Genomic DNA, 22,182 nt, shown 5'->3' on the forward strand with positions numbered 1-22,182 from the left:
ACCCACACACCTCAGTGTCATACGACATTAAACATTCATTGAGTCACAAGCCTGAAAGGTTCAGCTGATTTAGGCTTGGCTTGGCTAGGCTTGCCCATGTGTTTGCAGTCAGCTGCCTATTGGTTAGGTGGTTCTGCTGATCTTGGCTGGGCTTGCACACATGTTAAGGGTCAACTGGCTGTCAGTTGATCTGGGATAGCCCTGGCTGGGGTGAGACCAGAGTAACTTGGCTTGACTTATCCTCTACAAGGCTAGTATGGATGTAGTCTCATGGTAATGGCAGAAGCAGCAGGAATCCCAAATGTGCAGGCCCATTTCTAGCCTCCATTTGTGTCACTTATGTGAACACTGGCTAACCCTGACCGAAGCAAGTTATATAGATGAGCTCAGAATCAAGAGGTAGGACAGTTCAACCCATCCACCATAACAGGGAGCTACAGCTACTGGGCAAAGTGTAAGTATAGGGAAGGGTGGAGAATTGGGACCATTTTTGAAATCCACTACAGTCTCCAATTTCCTTTCATCTTAGCCATTCAATGGTTTTTGTGACTATCTGTTAGGTAGATGTAAATGTTCTAATTTTGATTCTACTTAGGAACTTGAACTCTGTCCAAGTTACTTATCTCTGAATTCAGCATCCAGCACAGAATCAGCTTAGGACACTGGCAGCAAATATTTTGTTCAATGAACAAAAGCAAAAATGAATGTATGTTATGGATTAAAAATAGCAGTTCCTAGGTTCAAGATAAAATCTGGTTTGTAAAGTATTAGAATCAGAACATTAGTTGTTGAGGACATTTACAAATCAGTTTTTTAATGATTTCCTTCATTATTATTATTATTGTTGTTGGTATTAATCACAAAGTAAAATATGCTCCTTATTAAAATTTAAATAATATAGACTTACATGGAGTAAACAGTGAAATTTTCTACCTCACCTCTTCCCACTCCCCAGAGGCAACCATTTTTATCAGCTGTATGTCCTTCTGGACTTTTTACTATGCATATTCCCATATGGATGTATTATGTTTTCTTTTGCTTTATTTCCTTTTAAGAATAACATCATACTATGCATTTTATTCTGCAAGTTGCTGTTTTTATTCAGTGAGCTATACTAAACAAAAACCAACACCATGAACCTAACAATTCTTTTAAATTAATTTATACTTTATTAATGATAGCATTCTCTCCCCTCTCATTATGATCTGCTTGGGAGAATGAAGCTTTTTGTTTATATACTTTCAACAATCCTAATAAAATAAACCAAGGTAATACTTGAATTGTAATTGTCCCCTTTATATCAATAAAAGAGTAATAGTCTGTGGTACTCAGCTGTATAACCTCTGTGTCTGCAAAATTGTGTTTTTTTCTACTGTAGTACTATTCATTGGGTAGCAGTATTGATAATAACTGATAGATTCCCTTCTGTAATAGATCTGTTATCACATATTTGCTAACTTTAACTTTTACACATTTTTTTAAAATACAGGGGATTATTTTGCAGATAAAAATTTTAATAGGGTTGAGGGAAACACTGTGACCCGTATGGGAGAGAAGAAGTAAATAAAGCTGTCCTATCCTTTCCAAAATGCTTTCCAGACATAGTAATTTGCCATGTTCGTACTTCCCATTAACCCAGTAGCACCTTTAGGAACCATTCTGAATTACAATAATTTGCTTTCAGGGCTTGATATTTGGAAAGATACCTAACATTAAAAACTTCCATAAATTCAGTAACATTTTACTTAAAATTGTATTCACTTACAAAATTTACATTATGAATAGCTTGACTTTTTTTGGAGCCAAATGACCGGATTTGAACATAGGCTTTTTATTTTTCTCTATTGCAATGACATAGTTCACTGAGTCCCAAAGTGATTCTCTAAGTGGGAGGAACAGACACTGATTTTAGACTTAAACAAATAACTAAAACTAAAATAAAATTTAAAATGAAATAAAACTTAACCAAAGAATCTGGGTCTGTTTCCCTGGTGAGTTAGGGTGATGCCTCGTCCCCAGAGTGAGTTGGCAATCTTCTTCCAGGGATGACTCAGCAGCTTCACTCTCACGTTGCTCCTTCTGATTCACTATGACCAGGGTGGGCAGAGATGGCGGTTTGATCATCTTTGGAAGAGTGATTTTCAAAATGAGTTTATTCACTTGTTTCTATATTTATTTGTTCACTTTGGAAACGCTTGTTCAAACAAAATGTTAGTCAAATGTGTGCAACTAATGAAAACTGTTCTAATTAACTTGGGATGAAGGCTCAGGGCCTCCACCCTTTGGTTTCCCACTGATTTCTGTTTTGTCACATCCATATTTATTCACATTTCATTTACCTTAAGATAATGAGAAACCTATGCGTGTTGTGGATGATGAGGACTTGGTAGACCAGCATCTTATCAGCGAGCTGAGGAAGGAGTATGGAATGACCTACAATGACTTCTTCATGGTGCTCACCGATGTGGACATGAGAGTCAAGGTACGGGTTCCTGTTTTGGATGATGCAGTGACATTCCTTAAGATAGCAACTCAATTTTTTGTCAATGAGTCTATTAGACATATGACTAAGCACAAGTTATTTCATAAATGGGAAGGTTTTGAAATGGTCCAAATAGTTCCCATTGTCCTGTCGAATTTGTGTCTAGAAATGTGGTCTATGGAAAATATTGGATTGGATGACCACCTATGGCCCAGCTACTTGACTCAGATTAAATTCTTCTGTAACATCAAAGTCATGCATTCACCAGACAATTGTTGAATAGCTATAATGTTTATCACCAGCCAGGCCCTGGTGATAAAAAGCAAAGAGTATTTAGCTTCTGTTTTCAGAAAACCCAGATTTAACATAGACCTACTTTGAAAGGACCTGGAAGTTTACCTCCTGATCCAACATGGGCAAGACAGTAGGGTTTTACACCTACTTTCTTCCTATGATAAGGACAAAGATTCTGAACCCTGAAAAACTGTGCCATGTAGTCATAATAATATTAACAATAACTATCTTTATTGAGTGCTTTCATTATGTCAAGCACTCACCTCAGATGTTTACAATCCTTGTCTCAAACCTCTAAGATAAATAGCAAGTATTATCATTGTTTCACAGAGGACAAATAGAGACCCAGAGTAGTTAAGTAACTTGCCCAAGTTCACCCAGTTAGTGTTGGACTTCATACCCACGCAGGTTGACTCCAGAGCCCATGCTTACATGAAAATCCTTTAAAAAAAAGCTGCCTGGGCTATTAGAATAGCTGATTCAACCTACAGTATTTTTCTGGATCTGGAGAGAGATCCCTTCAATAATTCATTCTGCATTTGTGTTGTGCCACCTCTAATGTGAGAGGTTGGACTAGATGATCCCCAAGGTCTTGGCCAGCTTTCACATTCCATGATTTACTAAATTCCCGTTGAGGGCACTTATGCTGATCAGCCAGCCCTCAAATCCACCTCAGGTTGCTGTTCTAAGTCCAGACAGCTTTGATGCAGGAAACTGAATTTCATTATCCCCAAAAAAGTTAGATTCCAACTTTTTTTCTGAGCAAACATGACCTAATTTTAAGTAATGCTCGCTCAATAAAATAGTCTCTGGGAATCACAAAGAGTTTATGTAGATTTCTGATGACCACAGAGCAGGCCTCCTTCTGGTGGAAAATTACCCTTATTGCTCAGGTCAGATACTCTAACATGTTATTCCGTTTGTTTTCTTGTGTTTAGTACAGTGTTTCTGACCTTCTCTCCAGTTGTATAGTGAAGAGGAACCAGCTTAGTCCCAGAGGTAGGGAAGTGAGCCTAGAATATGTGTGATGAGGAAGGCATGGACCCTTCCCAATAAAAAGAGTGAAGTTAAGACCTTCATGGAAGGTAAAGGCTTTTGTTTTGTGGATTCAAAACCTCAAAAAATCAGCAGAGGTACTACTGCAGGAGAGAATTTATAAATCAAAGAGCCCTCCAGGCTCTGATTTCCCTGGAGCCACCCTGAATTCTCTCCAGCTCTCTGTCCTCTGGACATAGGGAAGAAACACCTTTATACATTATACGCTTTTTATTTTTCCTTCAACAGCAATATTATGAGGTGCCTATAGCAATGAAGTCTGTGTTCGATGTGATTGATACCTTCCAGTCCCGAATCAAAGACATGGAAAAGCAGAAGAAGGAGGGCATTGTTTGCAAGGAAGACAAGAAACAGTCACTGGAGAACTTCCTATCCAGGTACATCACCTTCAGAGACCCCGAGGAGGCAGACGGCAGAGTGTTCTGAGTGAGCTAATGAAAACCCCAGAGAAACACAGAGCAGACATGTGTGTGCAGAGTGACCTTCCCTGTGAGATGTCTGTCCTCTTCACGGCACTCTAGCCACCAGGCTTAGTCTTGTCCTTTTGGAAGTTGCTCTGGTTGCAAGGCTGGCTGGGGTCAGCTCCAAGCTTGAGTGTTAATTTGGTGGCTTTGGATAGGTCTTTTCTTTTTTTTCTGCCTTTTTTTTTTTTTTTTTTTTTGGCACAGATACAGAATTCTGAACTTCTGTGAGTGTTAGTTTATTCAGTCAGTCAGTTTGGAGGGCTTTTTATACTGTACTTTTATTTTACATATTTATTGGGCCCTTTCTAGTTCCAAACAGGATTTGGAACACTGCTTGATTTTCTGCTTCCTTCCAACCCTGCAGAGAACAAAAGCTCCACTAAGACCTCAAAAGGAGAAATCCTCTTGACCCAGCTCCCTGATTCCTTGGGGAGTATGGTTTATTGAAAACCATTAAGGGAAACTCTAGTACATACACAAAAAAGAGTGTAAAAAAAAATCACTCTACTTCTTCCCTTCTCCATCCCTTCCCTCATGTTGGATGAAAATTCTACAAATCCTTGGGACCTTAAGAGGTGCAAGGATGCAGAAATTTCACCTAAGCATTAAGAATTCTGTGATTAGGAAATGGATAATCTGAATTCCTCTAGATTCAGGAAGCTTGGGTCTTTTAAGAGATAACAACATGATGTGTAAAGAGCATAGGACTTGCCATTCATCCAAGTTTTCAGTTTACAATTTTCTAGGTATGTTGCCCCTATGCTTCCAATTAACCCTATCTTAAAAATCTCTCACCCATGAAAATAACGACAGCAAGTAGCCCTACTTCCACTCCAGGGTTGCTGTAATCACCTTTTGTGCCAAGCACTTCTTCTTCCCTCCTGAGTTTAATCTTCACAACAATCCCATGATCTAAATACTGTTAACTACTGTCTTGCTGCAGACAAGACAACTTAGGCTAATGGAGATTAAATAACTTTCATCACTGAGCTAGTGTCAGTTCTAGAACTCAGTGGCCCCAGGATAATCTGGTTCCCAAAGTCCACGCTCTTATCTAACACTCGTTTTGAAAATATAATGTGAATTATTTTTAGTGTGAACCCAGAGGCCCAGAGTTTGAAGTGAAGAAAAATACTCTTAAAACCACAGGATTTCAGAGCTGAAAGGAACCCAAGATTCTGCCTTCATCCAAATTTTCAGTACAGTGCAAATACCTGGAGTGGAGATGAAAGGTGCATGCCTCCCTAAGGACATAAGGCTCATTCAGTCTTCAGGCCACTCTCCTGGCTGAGAAAGGGCTCTAAGGCTCTACTGGGCCGATGGCTTCTTGTCCAATCCTGGGGGCTCTGAAATATCAACTTTTAGTTCAAGGTCATCCTTCTAGATGGCAGTGATTTAGAAGATTGAGGATAAGAGCTTGCTGTTGTCCTTGAGGTATGTTCTTCCCCTCCCCTTTCCTTCCCTTCCCTTCTTTTTATTTCTTTTACCTTTTTCTCCTTTTTTAGGCAGAAAAGATTCTTTAGAAGTTTACTTTTGATTTTAACCAATAGTGTTAAATATATCCAAGTTATAAATTCAAGACCTTCGTTTTCTCTTAAACTTTTAAGTTAGGTTTTTAAATCTTATCATTTTATTTATAACCTGGCAAATTTTAACTATCACTCTTAAGGGGCTTTGAATAATGTTTAATCTCACTTATGAACTCAGTAATTAAACAATGTCATTATGCCAAACAGCCATTTTATATTTAATAGATTTCTTTCAATTCCTTGAAATAAAACCTTTCTGAGTACTTAAATGAGCCATAAGTTTGATAAGTTAATCTTGTAAATACAGTGAATCTAAAGTTTTCTCAGGTGTTCCAATAACTGTATACGCTTAGTAAGATTTCAACCTAAAACTATACATCTAAACCAAATACTCAATTACACATTCTAGTTTGGAGTTTCAAGGCTGTCATTTTAAGCCAAATTCTCTTCAGTTTCACAAGAACATAAATTATATAAAGAAAATCAGAAATGTATATTATTACTACAATTTTGATTCTTTGCAAACTTCCTCTTCTTAATTCTAAATCTTCTAGGACTGAAAGAGGCACACCCACTGAACCAACCCATTAAACTCACACAGCCTGATCTCCAGAGCAGTAGCCATCCAGTTCATTGATATTATTTATAACCAAGGATTTAGTCCAGCCATGAGACCTGCAACTACAGACATTCTGAGGGATTATTCTCACCATTTCCAGGCAGAGGGTCTCTTTATAATCACAGTGTCATGGGTTTCAAAACTTGAAAGGGAAAACTGACATTACCTCACTTTTGTTCACTCACAAAGCTTGCAATCCTCATTCAAGTTGATCACTGATTTGAATTTGTATTTTTTTGATTCTTAAGACATTACACATATTTTGCATCTAAAGTCTTTTGAACTGGATAGGGCCCTACATAATGTAAATGTATTTTCCTTCTAATGTTAGAGCCTTGTGAGCTCTTATATTCACTACTATTTCAGGAACATACATCTTTTATGGATATTCAGAATGGCATAGGATTATAAGGTAGATGTCCTATGGCTATCTATGACCTGTGGTCATGGAATCATCGTGCTGACAATTATCACTGATCTTAAAAATTAAAGTAGAAAAGTGTATTACTTAAAGGCATGAGTAAGACAGCCCTGAAGTTGATTCCTGGTTTCTCCACTTATTAGCTGTGTGACCTTGGGCCAATTGCTTAATGTCTTTGGGCTTTAGTTTTTTCATTTGCAAAATGGGCATAATAAATTTATCTATTCTTAAGATTGTTGTGAAAGGTAAATTTGATACTAAAGGTAATGAGCTAGAACCTAGCACAAAACAAGTAATCAATAAATGGTGGTTATTAGTAGTATTAGGGCCATTTATTCAGGTCCTAGTCAGAGAACTTTGTCATCAAAGGAGAGCTAAGAGGAGATTTAATAAACACCTTCAGAATTGAAACCCAGGCAAAGAGAACTGAAAAAATAATTTTTTTCCTACCTAACCGCTCTATAAATAAAGGAATATCCAAATGGGAATTTTCCTTCATATTTGCTGAATTGTTGGTGGGTCTATACAGCCTGGTTTCAGCTGACCAGACTCTGAAGCCAATCTAGTTTTTAGTGACACTCATATGGTTCAGGCTATAATTACCTTTCTCTGAGACAGAAGCCCTAAAGAGTGGGCAAATGCACACTAAATTGGCAATGCCAGTTAAAAGAAGCAAACACATGTATAGCTTGTAGACTTTCTATTTACTGACAAAGTAAAGTGACAGAAAAACAATTTGTCCAAAATAAGGATCTGGGCCACATTCACATCTCTTGTTACTTCCCACAGAAGTTAGTTCCATTAACATTTGTCCTTCAGTGCTGGGAGCTGGGGCCTTGTATCTTAATGTAAAGGTCTGTGGGATAAAGAATGATCACTTAGGGGAAATGACCTTCTCTTGATTCTGTCTGGGACAGGGAGTCTCAGATCCCATCCTTCTCCAGTCTGACAGCATTCAGTGGTACATACAGGTAAACAAGCTAAAATAGACCTCACCCAAAATAGCTCCCTCCAGGATACCCTGAAGCTCTGTGTGAGGCCAGGAAGGCTGGCCTGCTTTGGGTGCTGGCTGGGGTGCCGGTGCTGGTCTGGCATGCCTCCTAAGGAAGCAGGGAAGATACAGGAGATCCTTTTCGTGATCCGAGAGCCGTCACTGTTCCGTTTCCCAGGAAACCTCAGACAGTCTCAGACTCTCCTCTCCCCTCCTTTATGCAAATACATTCATCTTCCTATCCTCAGTGGAGATTTTAGTTTTTCTTTCCCTTTGAAGAAAAACAAGCAGAGGAAGCTAATGTAATGTCACAGCAAGCAATTCTTGGCTAGCCTTGCTACAGGCGCCCATTCAGAGGTTGTATTTCATCAGACTATCATTTTCTCTCATTCATCCAAACCACTATTCCCCTAAGAGGCCATTTTCTTTGGGACTGAAAACTCTCCTGTTCACTGTGAGGCTTGAAGGGGCACAGGGAGAGAAGCCATGAATAAAATCAACTGGCTTCCGGCTCCATGAGTGCATTGACACCCCGCAGTCACCAGCGCTGAGGGTAGAAAGCAAAAAACCCTTCTCCAGTGAAGGTGGAATTTGAGACAGATGCATGCAGCGGCCCCTTGGATTCACACCCTCTCTCCTTCCTATCCTCTTAGGGACCCTGACACGCCAGCCAAGCATCAGCACCTCTGAGGGGGTAGACTAGGGAAAGCCCTGCACCAGGAGTCAGAGAAATCTGTATTTTGGTACCACCTCTTAGATTTACTAGTCAGGCAAGTTACCTCACTTCTCTAAGCCTCGTTTTGTTATCTGTAAAATGGGGAAAACAAGTCATGCCCTCACTGAACTCTAGTGAGGATCACATATTGTGTAGGTGAAAGTGAGCTATAAAATGATACACAAACATAAGGATTAAATTGGTTGTTGTATGACATCATGATAGACAATGTCCAAGATCTGTTAATGGGGAAATGGACCTTATCCATCTGTAGGACAAAGTTCTAAACCTAGAAGCCTGCAGATTAAGACATGATCTATATCCATGCCATCACATGCATAACTTACATTGATGGGTTTTAGAGTTTAATTCTTACAACACCTCTTTGAGGTGGATTCTAGAGCTAAGGAAAAACTATGACGTAGATGAACAGAGTGACATGCTCAGGGAACCCAAAAAGTGGCAGTGACAAAATGTGGACCAAGCTTCCTGGCTATAAGACAAAAGCTCTTTCCACTGCCCTGCCTTGTTGGCGCTGTAAGAGCAGAAACAAGTTTATCATATAATCTAAAATCCTACGGCTCTAGGTTTAGCCCCATTCTACTTCATAGGGGTACTCTGTAAGTGGTGGTTCTTACTATGATGATAGGGTACATTTTAGAACTAGCATTTGCCCCTGGAAGAGCCACTGGCTACTGAGGAAGGTACATAGGGCTTTGTTTTTCCAGGAACCCTCCTTGACCGTTTGAGACACTTTCCTATTTTCCTTCTTCCTGTCACTGTCATCTACTTAAAATTCAGTTCCTTTTTTTCCATACTATTTCCTGTCCATATCTTCACTGCTCCCTGCCCCACCCAAAAACCCTAGGGAACTCTACCAGAACTTGAGTTTTCTTCAGTTATTTTCTGATTCCCTTATTTCTGTTGCTACAATTTAACATACAATATCGGCTGGTTTTCATTGTATCTGAGAGCTCCGTCTCTCCCTAAGTGACCTCATCAGGCATGGGGACCAGACTCATGCCTGATGACCAGACTCATGCCTAACACATCACGCAAATGTCACAGTAGGCAGACTGTGAAGTTACAAACGAAAAAGTGCAAGAAATGTGGTAATACAGTTTAATATTAGGCTTTGAGGAGCTATGAAATATTTCTAAGGGTCATTGTTTTTTATTCTGGGCACAGGAAAAAAATGACAGCCGAAGTTCCTCTGTGTTTTCACACTGGCCTCTATTGTTTGAAGCAGCCATTGTGGCCTTCTGCTTCTTTTCCAGGTTCCGATGGAGGAGGCGGCTGCTAGTGATCTCAGCGCCTAATGATGAAGACTGGGCCTATTCACAGCAGCTCTCTGCCCTCAGTGGTCAGGCATGCAATTTTGGTGAGTGGGAAGCATCACTGACCTGCTTGTCTTAAAGCATCACTGCTTTCCCATACCACTCTCTTCCTGGTCAGTTCTAAAATGGAACATTAGGTCATGCAAATACTCCCCAGTCCAGACTGTAGATTCCTAGACACTTACTCAGTTATACTGAGGATAAAGTTGCTTTCAGACTGGAATCTTAGTCAACTGGGGTCTGTTTTTCTTTTTTCTTTTTTCTCAGTATTCTGCCCTCTCAGGTTCTTCATTAATGTGTTTGAAAATACCTGCTGCTTTACTTTAAGTGATCTGTATTATGTTGTCTTCTTGTTTGCTTTTTAAAAACTTGTCTCAAGATCATAAAACTCAGGTATTATCATTTACTTAGGTAATAATTAGGTACCAACATTGAGTACTTCTCCATAGATTAAATATCTTTTGTAAAACAGGAATGGCTTTGGGAATTAATGAATGAATTGAAGCACACTGTACTATATTGCTGTTCCCTTAGAAAGGATTTTGATCTATAACTGGGCACCAGGAAGACAGCAAGATCTGTTAAACAGAACCTTATGCTTTAAGACAAGCAGGTCAAAGAGAAATGCAGTTTATTATTACTATCATTATTTGCAGTGAATTGCTCAGTGTTTTGAAAACTAATGTATGCTTTCTTTACCAAGCATTATTATCCTAGTGGTCAGAAAGAGCTAGTATGATTTTGAATATGGACATATAGAAAGGAAAGGAAATGCATAATACACAGAACTTATTACTAAGTTCTGTTTTGAACCAAAGAGATAATGGCAATTTCAAAAGTGGAAATCACGACTGAAATCTCATGTAAGATACACCTCTGCAGAGGAAGAATTTTGAGAGAGTCATTAGAGGGGGGAAGAGTAGCTAGGGGGCTACAGATTAAAAAATTCATAATTGGAACATAGATGAATCTGTATTATTTTGATACTTCTATTAGGAAGAAGAATCATGGATTAGTTATAAAACTGTGTTTGAATTATAAAAGGTGGTGTCGTGGTATAAGTCTTGTAAAACATTACCAGAGCCTGGGCCCTTGCTATGACCCAGTACCTGAACATTATAAATACATTTCAATTTTAAGATATGAAATAATAACTCAAAAGAAGGCAGAAAACGAGCTCATAACAGTAAAAACAATGAGAAAATTTGTGAATTTTTATTTATACTCCTATTAACAAGGTTAATGTTTTAAGAACTTATATCAGTATATGTAAAGAAGATTTGATTGTGCCAGCATTCTTAGGCAAAATTTATATTTTGTATAAATTATGTATATATAATTATATATATTGTATATATATATTATGTATAGCCACCAACAGTGCTGGGTAAGACAGAAGTTTTTAGAGCAGTTAATGACCCTCCACAATAAGAATATTAATAAAATCATGGTTTGCTAATTTTCTACAGATGTCTTTGCAGCAGCTCTTAGGTGATGTTTCATTTTGAATCTCTGCACAGAGCCCAAGTCAAACACTTTTGCAGTAGACAGGAAATGTGAACAAGTCATGTTTTTAAGGGATAATTAAATTCATGATCTTCCCTTTTGAAAACATGACTCAACAACATGTAGAACAGAAATGCTTCACTTCTCTGGGAGAAGAGTAAAGGCCACAAATTTTTTTTGTAATAGCATTTTGCCTGGATTTCAGCTCTTCCTTAAAAGAGCCCTCCATGGTGGCTTTCAGTCTTCTCCCCTGGACAGTCAACACCGTCCACATTCATATTTAGTTCCAAGTTAGTACCATGACTAGGCCCGGATATTGTCTAAAACCGCGAAATCTGAATAGGATGAATCTAGAGCCTCCTTGTCCTCCTGTGTTCTTTCTCCTGAATCTTTTCATATGCGCTTCATCTTCAAAGGAATTCCAACAAGCTACCAAGGCATGACCTTCTTTCCTTTCCTGAAACTTTAGCTGAGGCTGGGAAGCAAGCTGTGCCTGCTGTGCTACCCCTTTGAGTCTTCTAAAGAAGTGCTAAGAACCTGCCCTCTAAACTGACAAACTTTTCTTTGAGGAAGCCAGAATGATTTCTTAAACAATCACAACGGCTAGGGTCTGTAGTCTTTTCTTTGAGAGAAAATTAAATTATCCATGCAAGCTGTTATAACTTTAGGCATGACTGTCTTCCAGAACACTAATCAGCTTAGATCATCTTAGATATTTTAAAGTTCCGATGGCTTCATTTTTGGTTTGTCATTTAGTAGAGTGAGAATCACAGTTTAAAAGCAAATTCTTCTATTTCAATCTGCAAAAACAAAACCAAACCAGACCACATCTGACCCTGTTGTTAATCCTAAAATCTGCAATTAGTCTTTTTTCAAGATTTTATAAGTATTTAAATACTTTTTTTTAATGAAAAAACTTTAAAAAAAATGAATTATTTTACCTAATCAGGTTATGTTTTATATTCTTTTTAAACTTAGAGATTTTTAATTCTCAGACATCCAGTCTTTGGAAGTGAAAGAAGACTTACAGATTCTACCGCTTTCTTTTTTTCTCTTAGGTCTGCGCCACATAACTGTTCTGAAGCTTTTAGGTGTTGGAGAGGAAGTAGGGGGAGTTTTAGAACTGTTCCCGATTAATGGTAAAGTGTTGTTACTTTAAAACAGTATAAACTACTGATAAGTTCAGTTAAATTATGTTAATTTATATGTAAGCAGTGGGTGTACCCCTCAGGTGAAGAAAGGTCACAAAATCCTCCCTCCTCATGTTTGCCCGTGTGTGTGTGTGTGTGTGTGTGTGTGTGTGTGTGCATGTGTGTGTACACAGGATGGATGTAGAAGAAGGGGAAGGGGAGCACAGCACTAATATTGTTTTTACTAAAAAAATCATAAGTGACAGCAAAAATATCCATTTTCTTAACTGAAATAAGTCATTCTTTTCTGTCTGCATGGGGCTTGATTGTCTTACAAAGCATTTTCATCTATGTTATCTCATTTAATTCTCGAAATAGTTTTACGAGGCACAAAGGTCATATCTCACTGATTCCCTTGCAACAGATGAGGACATATACTAAAAGGCTCAGAGAAGCTGAAAGAAAATGACAGTGACTAAAAGTTTCAGAAAGTAAACCCAGTCCTTCCATCCAAGATCAAGCGCTTTACCTGAGATAATGTGTATAAATCCCTGGCACAGTGCCGGACAGAGCAGATACCCAGAAAGTGTCAGTGCCCTTCTCCCTTCCCTTTCTTCTTTTCACTAACGATAATAGTTTAAATATATTCCCAGCTCTTAGATAATTGGTATTTTTCACCTTTGACAATGAAATAAGAGTTTTGTTATAAAGATAACAGCATCAAAAGGAAAACTGTACCCGCAAAGAAGAAACTAAGCTAATTGGAAATAAACTTGGAAATATAAACAATATAATCTTTGTTAGTGACAAATTTTAAAGTGGTTGATCTTGCCAGGATTAAATGAAGGGACTGGTTTTATACTTTGTAACACTCCTATAAGGAGGCATTATGTGCCCCAAAGTTTGATACACTAATAATGTTGTAGAACAGCAGGGACATTTCTTTGCTAGTAGAAAAAACAAGCAAACTTTTTTAATTGGATTTTTGAGCTGAAGAGAAGAGACTCCTGGGTCCTCTCTCTATTCTCACAGTGGTTTCTTCTCACTTTGATGCTTTCCTGAGTGCTGCCTCTTCAATCCGCTAACAACTTTTCTAATCCTATTCTAGGGAGCTCTGTTGTGGAGCGAGAAGACGTACCAGCGCATTTGGTGAAAGACATACGTAACTATTTTCAAGTGAGCCCAGAGTACTTCTCCATGCTTCTAGTTGGAAAAGATGGAAATGTGAAATCCTGGTATCCTTCCCCAATGTGGTCCATGGTGATTGTGTACGATTTAATTGATTCGATGCAACTCCGGAGACAGGAAATGGCTATTCAGCAGTCACTAGGGATGCGCTGCCCAGAAGATGAGTATGCAGGCTATGGTTACCATAGTTACCATCAAGGATACCAGGATGGTTACCAGGATGACTACCGTCATCATGAGAGTTACCACCATGGATACCCTTACTGAACAGAAATATGTAACCTTAGCCCCAGCCAGTTTCCCCTGCAGCTGTTGAAGCCACATGTGGCCAGCTATGTAAAGGAGAGTTCTTCCACACTGCCTACATTCCCTGCCTTTTTCTTTCAGTGTTCTTCCAAGATTAAATAAATAGCAAACTTTTGCCTTCTCATGAGTTGTTACTGAAGCCTTAAATCATAAAGATGTTTAAAAGAATTGTTTGTCTAACTGGAGAGGATCTGGTGCTGAATAATGTTATTGAAAATGGATATTTTCCTTTTCTTAATGTGGTGGACGTGATTGGGAATACAGTATTCTATAGCGTAAGTATTTATACCTCTCTTTTTAGTATTTTTAGTATTAATTGGTAAGTGAAAACCATGATTGTTAAAGAAAATTAAAGATCACAGCACAGATATTTTCAGATGAACATCTGAGCAGATGGGACAGACAGAGCAGGTAGCTTCTTAACCCTTTTTGAATGTTAGTCTAAAAATGATTGACAGCTCTGCTCTATACTGTGAATTTCTTTCCTGAAGTTTGATACTATAGGAGTCCGGTGACACTGGCTACCAAAGCCAGGGCAAGTACCAAACTCAGCTGTGTTATCATAGCCACTTCCTGCCCTGTTTCTGTTAACTCTTAGTGTCTTTTCAGGGAAAAGGAACTTCTAAATCACCACCAGAATCTGGCTCTGCAGCTAGAGGTGCTACTTTCAGAGTTCTGTCAGGTACCATGGCATTCCCAGCATGGGACACCTTGACTCTTCACATTTGACTCCCTAATGCGCCCATTATCATACTGGCACCTTGTAAAATAAAATTACAAAGGAGATTACTTTTAGGGGTTCCTTTTGTTTTCAAAGGAAAATGTTACTAAATTAACAGTGGATAAAATTGTAACTGGATTGCAGAATATAATCCTTGTCTTTGAAATAGAGCATTTATTTTTTACATATGGCATATAAACTAAATATTCTCCCTTGCTCCCTCCCTCTTTCCCTTCCTTCCTTCTTTCCTACTTTTCTTTTTTTTTCAGCAAAGACCAAGTAATATTAACTAATATGTATGAGTTTGCCCTAAGGTGATCAGATTTCCCAGCGTTTAGCATCCGGACAGTGCCAGCCTCTATCAGTAATGGGGATGCTTATTTTTTGTCACTGTTATTAACAACTAATTCTCCAAATAGTCTTGAAATTGGTCATTAACTCTAGTGAGCCTAGATATTAATAACTGCATTCAAGCCACATGTGAATACTACTAGCATTTAACTTATCTGTGCCTATTTGTACAAGTTTGTCTTTACATCATCTGAACTTTGTTATAATTATAGTAAAAGTGGAATTTGTACCTCAATGAACCTGAGGAATCACTTGTTTTGTCCCTTATTCTCCATGAAGACCATTCATTCTTACCTGTTTTACAGGTAACTGAGGTCCAGAAAGTACAAGTGACTTCAACACAGTTTTCTTATTATAAAAACTATGCTCCCACCCTACCCCTCTCCCATGGTGGAGAGCTTTCCTCCTCTCTCCTTCTAGAACAGTTTGTACCAGCTGCCTGAGGGGTGAAGGTGCAAGAACCAGGTTGATGTGCATTGCTCTTACATTTTTGCCAAAGTGAAGCACAGCTTAAAATTGCCAATAAGAATGGTTTTCTTTATGATTGTTTCTGAAATTACATAGGGACAATTTCTAAGGGGCCCAAGTTGTCTCAATTTCAGGAAATATAATAATGAGGGAGTTTCATCTCTCAAGGAAACTAGATAGGGATAATAGAAAATTTACTTATAGAATAATATGAATAAGGTTCTAGTTCCTGCACCCAAAGAAAGACAACACTTTTTCATAACCTGAGATTACTTTTTCAAGAATTCTTCTGGTTTCAGTGACACTGAGACGATCATTAGCAAATGCATTTGAAGACTCCTTCCTCTAATGAGTGGATGCAGAAGTCGTGTATAATCATTTGGGGGACTGTAGTATAAGCCATAGCTCAGCAAAAGGACACATTCAGAGGAAGATATTTTTGGTAAATGTCCTCAAATTCTATAATCTGGAAAAATACAGAGTAAATCTCAGCAAATGGGAGGATTGGAGAATTAGGCAACCTGAATCTCTGTCTTCCAGGGGTATAGATCAGGTTGTTTGAAATCTGAGTATTGTTTTTTTCCTATAAAAGCATTTCCTTCCAAAAAGAGCAACCACAAAAGGTAAGAAATAAATAAAATATCGTTTCTGAGAAAGTTTATGGTATTTAGAAAGAAAAGCACCCAGCTGAGTTAGGAAAATCTGGAAAAAGTCTGTAAAGGACACAGCCTCACCAAAGTTGCTGGTTGTCATAATTCCCTTCCATGAATTTCCAAGAATTGGTTTCCACTAGAGAAATCCCAGGGCTCTAAGATGACTATTAATTCAGCAGAGAGATCCTTCTCCTGCCTGCTACAGAGGCTGGTGGCCCAGACACAGCAGAGTTGGTAGAGCCCACTGGTCTCATTCTCTGGATTACAGTTAATAGCGAAGCTCACACCTTCTCAACTCCTAGAGCCTTGAGGATAAAAATAGCTCAGGACCAGGGTGAATGATGGCCTCAGCTGACCCTGACTGATGATCTCAGTGCTCAGCACTGTAGAGAGATTCCAGAAAAGGAGACGTCTCTTGAAAAGGACCTCTGTACATTTCTGTGCCACCACGAATTCCCCTTTCCCTGCTGAGGAATCCTTTCTGCTCCATGGTTGCTCTGTACTTGATGGTTTGGTGTGTGTGGACAGAGGGTGTGTTTGGTGAGTACTCTTAACTTCAAGTGAAGCTCAGTTAAAATGCTAACTAACTACTTCTCCTCAGTCCTCTCAGAGCTGGTGCAAAGCTCCTAATGCCAGACTTTCCTCTTCATTTTGTACACGTTATTAGTTATTAAGAACTCAAGAATCAAGGTCGGAGTGGTGCTTCCTGATGGTCTCAACCTGTCGATAGTGATGCTATCAGCCAGGAATGCCTGGGGGCACTCACCTGGGCCTGTATTACAGACATTTCCCCATAGGAACCAATGTTGTGGCTGGACTGGCCTTTGTGGTTCTTATTATGATCGCAAAGTGCACTTCAGCAACAACCATGTTGATGAAAAATTAATCGACAGCAGATCTAAGAAAGAAGTGGAAATTTTTATTCAAGCCAACCTGAGGATTATAACCTGGGAGACAGTCCTTCAGCAAGCTCTGAGCTTTGTTCTACCAATTAGAGGTCAAAGCTCGGTTACATACTTTTTTTTTGAGACAAATGGTTATGCATCATTTGATGGTTTACAGATTAACACGTACAAAATGAGTAGTGGGTCATGGGTCATAGTGGCCCCTTATGAGGTTAAGGAGGAAGGTTATCTCCTAAGGAGGTCTGGTTAGTGCAAATGCATAATACACACTAAAGGGGAGGGAGGAGGCCGAAACAGGCAAAGAAAAATTTTATGTTTAAGTTTTTCTCATCTTGCCATAAAATATGAATTTTTATTTCATCAACCATCAGGAAACTTTGTAAAAAACAAGATTTATTATTCACAGGTCCTGGAGGATACACACAGCGAGGCTGCAGGTAGAGAGCAGAGACCTGGGGTTCTGCCTGTATTGGGGTTGAGGGTGAGGTGCCTAGGGTTTCACGGGTTTACTTTTTATTGGTGAATTTAAACCTAAGAGTGGGAATTTAGGCACATGAAGGGAAAAGTAGGGTCACTCAAGGGGTCAGTTATGTAGGTCACCCAGGGCTTTCCAATAGGGGAACTTCATGGGGGTTGCTGGATCTTTAGGTAGTTGTGTAGCTGGCAACGTGTTTATTCGAGATGGATTCTTTGACATGGATGCCTTAACAATCAAAAGATTAATGTTAAGCATTTACATTACCCTCAGAAAAGCTAATTGTCAGGCACTTACACAAAAGGTGATGAAGGGCAAAGGGCGAGTTGTAACAGAATTCGATGGGTGTTTTAAAAGGGCCACTGGACTTGGGAAAACTACTGGTCCTTGCCCTGACCTGAGATGAGTCACTTTACCTCTGGGACTCAGCTTCTTATCTCTAAATGAGAGAGTGGGACTAGACATTTAAGTTTCTTCGAACTCTGTGACGTTTATGAATCTTTCTTGGTCTTTAGGGAGTAGAATGCTAAGCTCAGAGAAGCTCAGAGATTTCCTATGATCCAATCAATGTTAATTCTCAGAGAACCCAGACTTCACAGTTCAGAATCCAGTTCCAAATTGTTACGGGAATTGGGAAAGGTATTAAGCAACTTCACTGAATTCTTCCCAGCACAATACTGCTGCTGCGGCTGCGATCCAAAGGGGTCATCACCTCTAACACACAGAAACCCTCATCATCACCTTAACAGCCAGGCTGGAGCTTCCAAGGAATTCAGGCTGGCAAGGACTGTGAGCTTCCTGAACATTTAAGGAGTCCCTTAATGTGGTCCCCAAATTAGGAAATTTGTGTTGCAGCATATGCTTGTGCTTCAACACAAATTTCCTAATTTGGGGACCAAATGCATCACCTGAAGCTTGGAAACTGGGCAGTCCCTGGGCAGACTTCAGAGACCTTAAATATCAGTACTTCCTTCTAGAAAGCAAAAGAACGGTCCTCCATCCTCCACTCCATGGGTTGATACATGTGCCAAGGAGGCTGGGTGAAGGGGTGGGGTGATTTTAAACAGCTAAAACTGACCCTGGGCAACATTTTCTTTGGCTTTACTCCTCCCCCATAAGCATCCCTTTCCTCTCTCCTGGCCCTTTTCTCCTTTCCCTGGCCCCTCTCTCATGAACCATTCCAGCTCACCGATGACTACAACTGATTAGGTGTAACTGACATGCTAAAGGTACCACCCTTTCTAAGGACATCTGCAGCGCAAAAGGAGATCCTTGAAGAAGGGCCATAGGGAACAGCTTGGCAAACCATTTCTGAAAGATTGCTAATCCCTGGAAGCAAGCCTCACTTTCCTTCCCAAAAATGTTAGAGAAAGAGTAAATTCCTCCTGTGGATTTCACCATCATTCTGTTTGTCCCCTTTAGTCCTCTTTTTTATCTTTGGCTTGCTTCTTTTTGTGAATACTCTTTAGAGAGCCAAATTAGACCAGGGTAGGCAGAGGCAGGAATACACCCAAATCTGGCAAGACTTGAACAAGAATGGCTGAAAGCCTTGAGGTGTGAAGAGAACCATCTAGTCATTCCAGGTCTTAATCCAAGATACTCATTTCCAGGTTATGCTCAAGTTATATGATGATTCCAACATTTATTGTATTTATATTATTCTCTATGTACTTTGCCAGAAACCAGTAATACAAAACTGACATTTTCCAGTACAGATTAGTAGAGAGCAGCCATGTACACAGTCAATTATAAGCTAGTATATATAATAAATGATTGGGGGAGAGGCATAAAGAATGGACCAGGGAGATATAAGTGATGATAGTTCTTCAATCTTTTGGAGACTAGAATTATTACATTGCTCTTCCTGTCAGCCTCGACATGATTTGAGCAAGTACCTCATATTGACTCCACTGTCACCATAGTCAATGGCTTTTGGATACTCACAGTGTAGGCACTTCTTCTCCTGGGAACTTCTTACCTCGCCCAGATTTAAGAAGTTGTCTGGATGTCCATGGAAGGATGGTGGCACTATTATTAATTCATTCATAAACACTACCCCCTCCCTGAAATAAACTAAAATGAACAATAAGCATGAATTTATAGAAGAAAACTTCATCAAGATTGAAACTAGGGAATAGCTTTAATCTCAAAGCATGAACTTTGAGTAATGTGTGCCTACTTACTATCCCCAACTTGGGGAAATTGAGCACTAGGAAAGATAAGAAATACACTTGTAGTCTATTGCTCAGGCAAGGATCAGCTGTAGCTGAGAGGCCAAAGTTAAGTGACATGGCTATGCCCTGCCCTTCTTTCCCCCTAACTTCCTAATTGGAGGAAGGAGGTTTGGAGATAAGGGTATATATATGCAGGATGGAGTTGGTTTACAGCTAGACTGGAAAAGTTCTATCTCTGGGGACATGATGGTATCTTTTTTGACTCTTGGCCAAACTAAGGGCAGTGGGATTTATGATGTGCTGTTTAAAGTCTGAAACTACCCCAGGGATCCCCAGGGTTAATTTCTTTAATGATGGTTTCCAACTGGCCTAATAGATTACGTAAACCTGACTGATGAGTTGGCTAGAGAGGCCATGAAAATCCTGGGAAATTCTACTTTGAGTTCTCCCAAAGTCAAGATTCCTCCCACAGATCTTGGGAGTTCCAGCTGGAGACAGTGGAGACAGTGAGGTCTCTGTGTAATAAGGACCCTGGGGAGCTTAGGCTTCGGCTCTCTTGGAACCCCAGTGTCTACACTCTCCTTTTCTTGCGGCACCATGTCCTTCGCCTTAAATAAAAGTCTTATGTGAGTGTCCTCTGTGGAGTCTGGTGAGTCCTTTCAAATATATGAACGTGGGAAATCTTTGCAGCAGGGCAGTGTGTATAAATTTTACATATAAAAACTTAACAAAATAGGAAATGTTAAAATATTTTATACATATGTTAAATGTCTGTAACATGTTAAATGTAAGAATATATACAAATATAATTATACATAAGTATACAAGACAAAAATTCTAGTAGCAAATTTCACAGTTGTAGAGAAAGTGTGTGCTGCTTTCAAGGCACTTCACTTAGCCTGACTTCTTATCAAAGCAGGGGGCTCAGTCTCAAACAGAGGAACAAACTAAAAGTCAAGTGATACCCTCTCCTCACAACAGGAGACAGTACTACCCCTATCTCTATGGAACTGGCCCTCAGAGCAGGCATTTCAACCAAGATAGAGGAAAAGTACACACCCAGGAAGTTCCCTCGTTGCAATTTTCTATGGTCCTGCTTCCCTTCCACCTTCTTAAAACAGCTTCTAGCTTTAACACAACTTCAAAGATGCCATTCAGGGTCCAGGTAAAGAGCAATTGGGTAAGGAAGATTTCACCTACACCATTTTGTGGGAAATACTGGGACTGATTAAAATTTTGTTTAAAGATGAGTATACAGAAATCTTAAAGAAAAGATCTATACAGAGGCATCCATGCACCCAGGCTTAGAAATCAGCTCACCTACAAAAAGGGGGGGAAAAAAAAATATATATATGCATATACACATATACACACACCTAGACATACATACACACCTACATACATACATATGTAATATAGCAGTGAAACAACTTTTTGGCAACACTAAATGATAAAAAAGGAGATTTCTAAATGGAAAAGAAAAGGTGACTTAAGAATTATTTTTCAGACAAGCCATTATTTATATTACATTAAATAGCTATAGAAAGTAATAAAAATGCAAAACCTCTGAACAATAATATGACTCGAAAAAACTGCAGTCAGTAGTTATTAGACACCAAAAAAAATTAACAAAACCTCAGGAAGTGTATCAGTCGAAAACACTTTCGGAAGAGAAAATTCTATTTTAAGACAGCGCCCAGCTGAGAGATGAACTGGCATTTAAAGTTATTAATAAACAAATTATGTCATGAACGAATAAAGTTTAATTAGCTGTGATAATTGGGATTACAAACTAAAAGGCAAACTATTAATTCTTGAAGGAAAAGGTGCATAATAAAACATTTTAAAAAGAACTTCTGAATTTCATCATATCCATGACAACATCAAGTCTAAGAGACGCCACTATTTCATGTCCTGCTAAGAAACACACTGTCAATTAAACATATTACTTTCTTGTCATTTAGAATTTTCATTTGATATCTTTTTAAAGAGCTTTTAAAGACTTCGCATTTATCATGTAGCATTTTCTGATTACATAAAAAGGGAAACTATAAGTTAAATAAATTAAGCTATTTCTAGAATATCTTCCCATTTTGAGCCAGAATCTCTTGAATCACTTTTTGACGCAGAGTCGTAGATGTCTGAGGTTTTCCGGGCAGATAGTTCCCTGCACCACTGGAAGACGTGATGATGATGAAGCATTTTAAGAGAGTTTCTCTGCTGTCTCCAGGGTCTTCTTCCAAGCTATTGACACTCATTCTGTAAAATTTGATGCCGGCATGTTCTTGATCTTACCAGGAGGTACCAATGAAAGATTTTCAGACAACAACCAGAACTCTTATCCTCTCCTCAAATGGTCTTTAAGTGGTTTGTTGACTGAAACATCAAGAAGTTGTA

General features: G+C 39.0%; 1 protein-coding gene across 1 annotated transcript in view; it reads left to right on the forward strand.

The window, feature by feature from the left end:
* Positions 1 to 14,162, forward strand: part of CCDC80 (coiled-coil domain containing 80) — a 32,931-nt gene extending 18,769 nt beyond the window's left edge. Inside the window, exons 4-8 of the mRNA XM_068546753.1 lie at positions 2,346 to 2,482; positions 4,061 to 4,209; positions 9,849 to 9,952; positions 12,473 to 12,553; positions 13,653 to 14,162. Coding sequence (XP_068402854.1) covers positions 2,346 to 2,482; positions 4,061 to 4,209; positions 9,849 to 9,952; positions 12,473 to 12,553; positions 13,653 to 13,999 — 818 coding nt within the window. The 3' untranslated portion in view covers positions 14,000 to 14,162. The remainder of the gene's footprint in view (positions 1 to 2,345; positions 2,483 to 4,060; positions 4,210 to 9,848; positions 9,953 to 12,472; positions 12,554 to 13,652) is intronic.
* The last annotated feature ends 8,020 nt before the right edge of the window (positions 14,163 to 22,182 follow it).

Source organism: Eschrichtius robustus, chromosome 6, assembly GCF_028021215.1.
Source record: "Eschrichtius robustus isolate mEscRob2 chromosome 6, mEscRob2.pri, whole genome shotgun sequence".
Lineage (NCBI taxonomy): Eukaryota > Metazoa > Chordata > Mammalia > Artiodactyla > Eschrichtiidae > Eschrichtius > Eschrichtius robustus.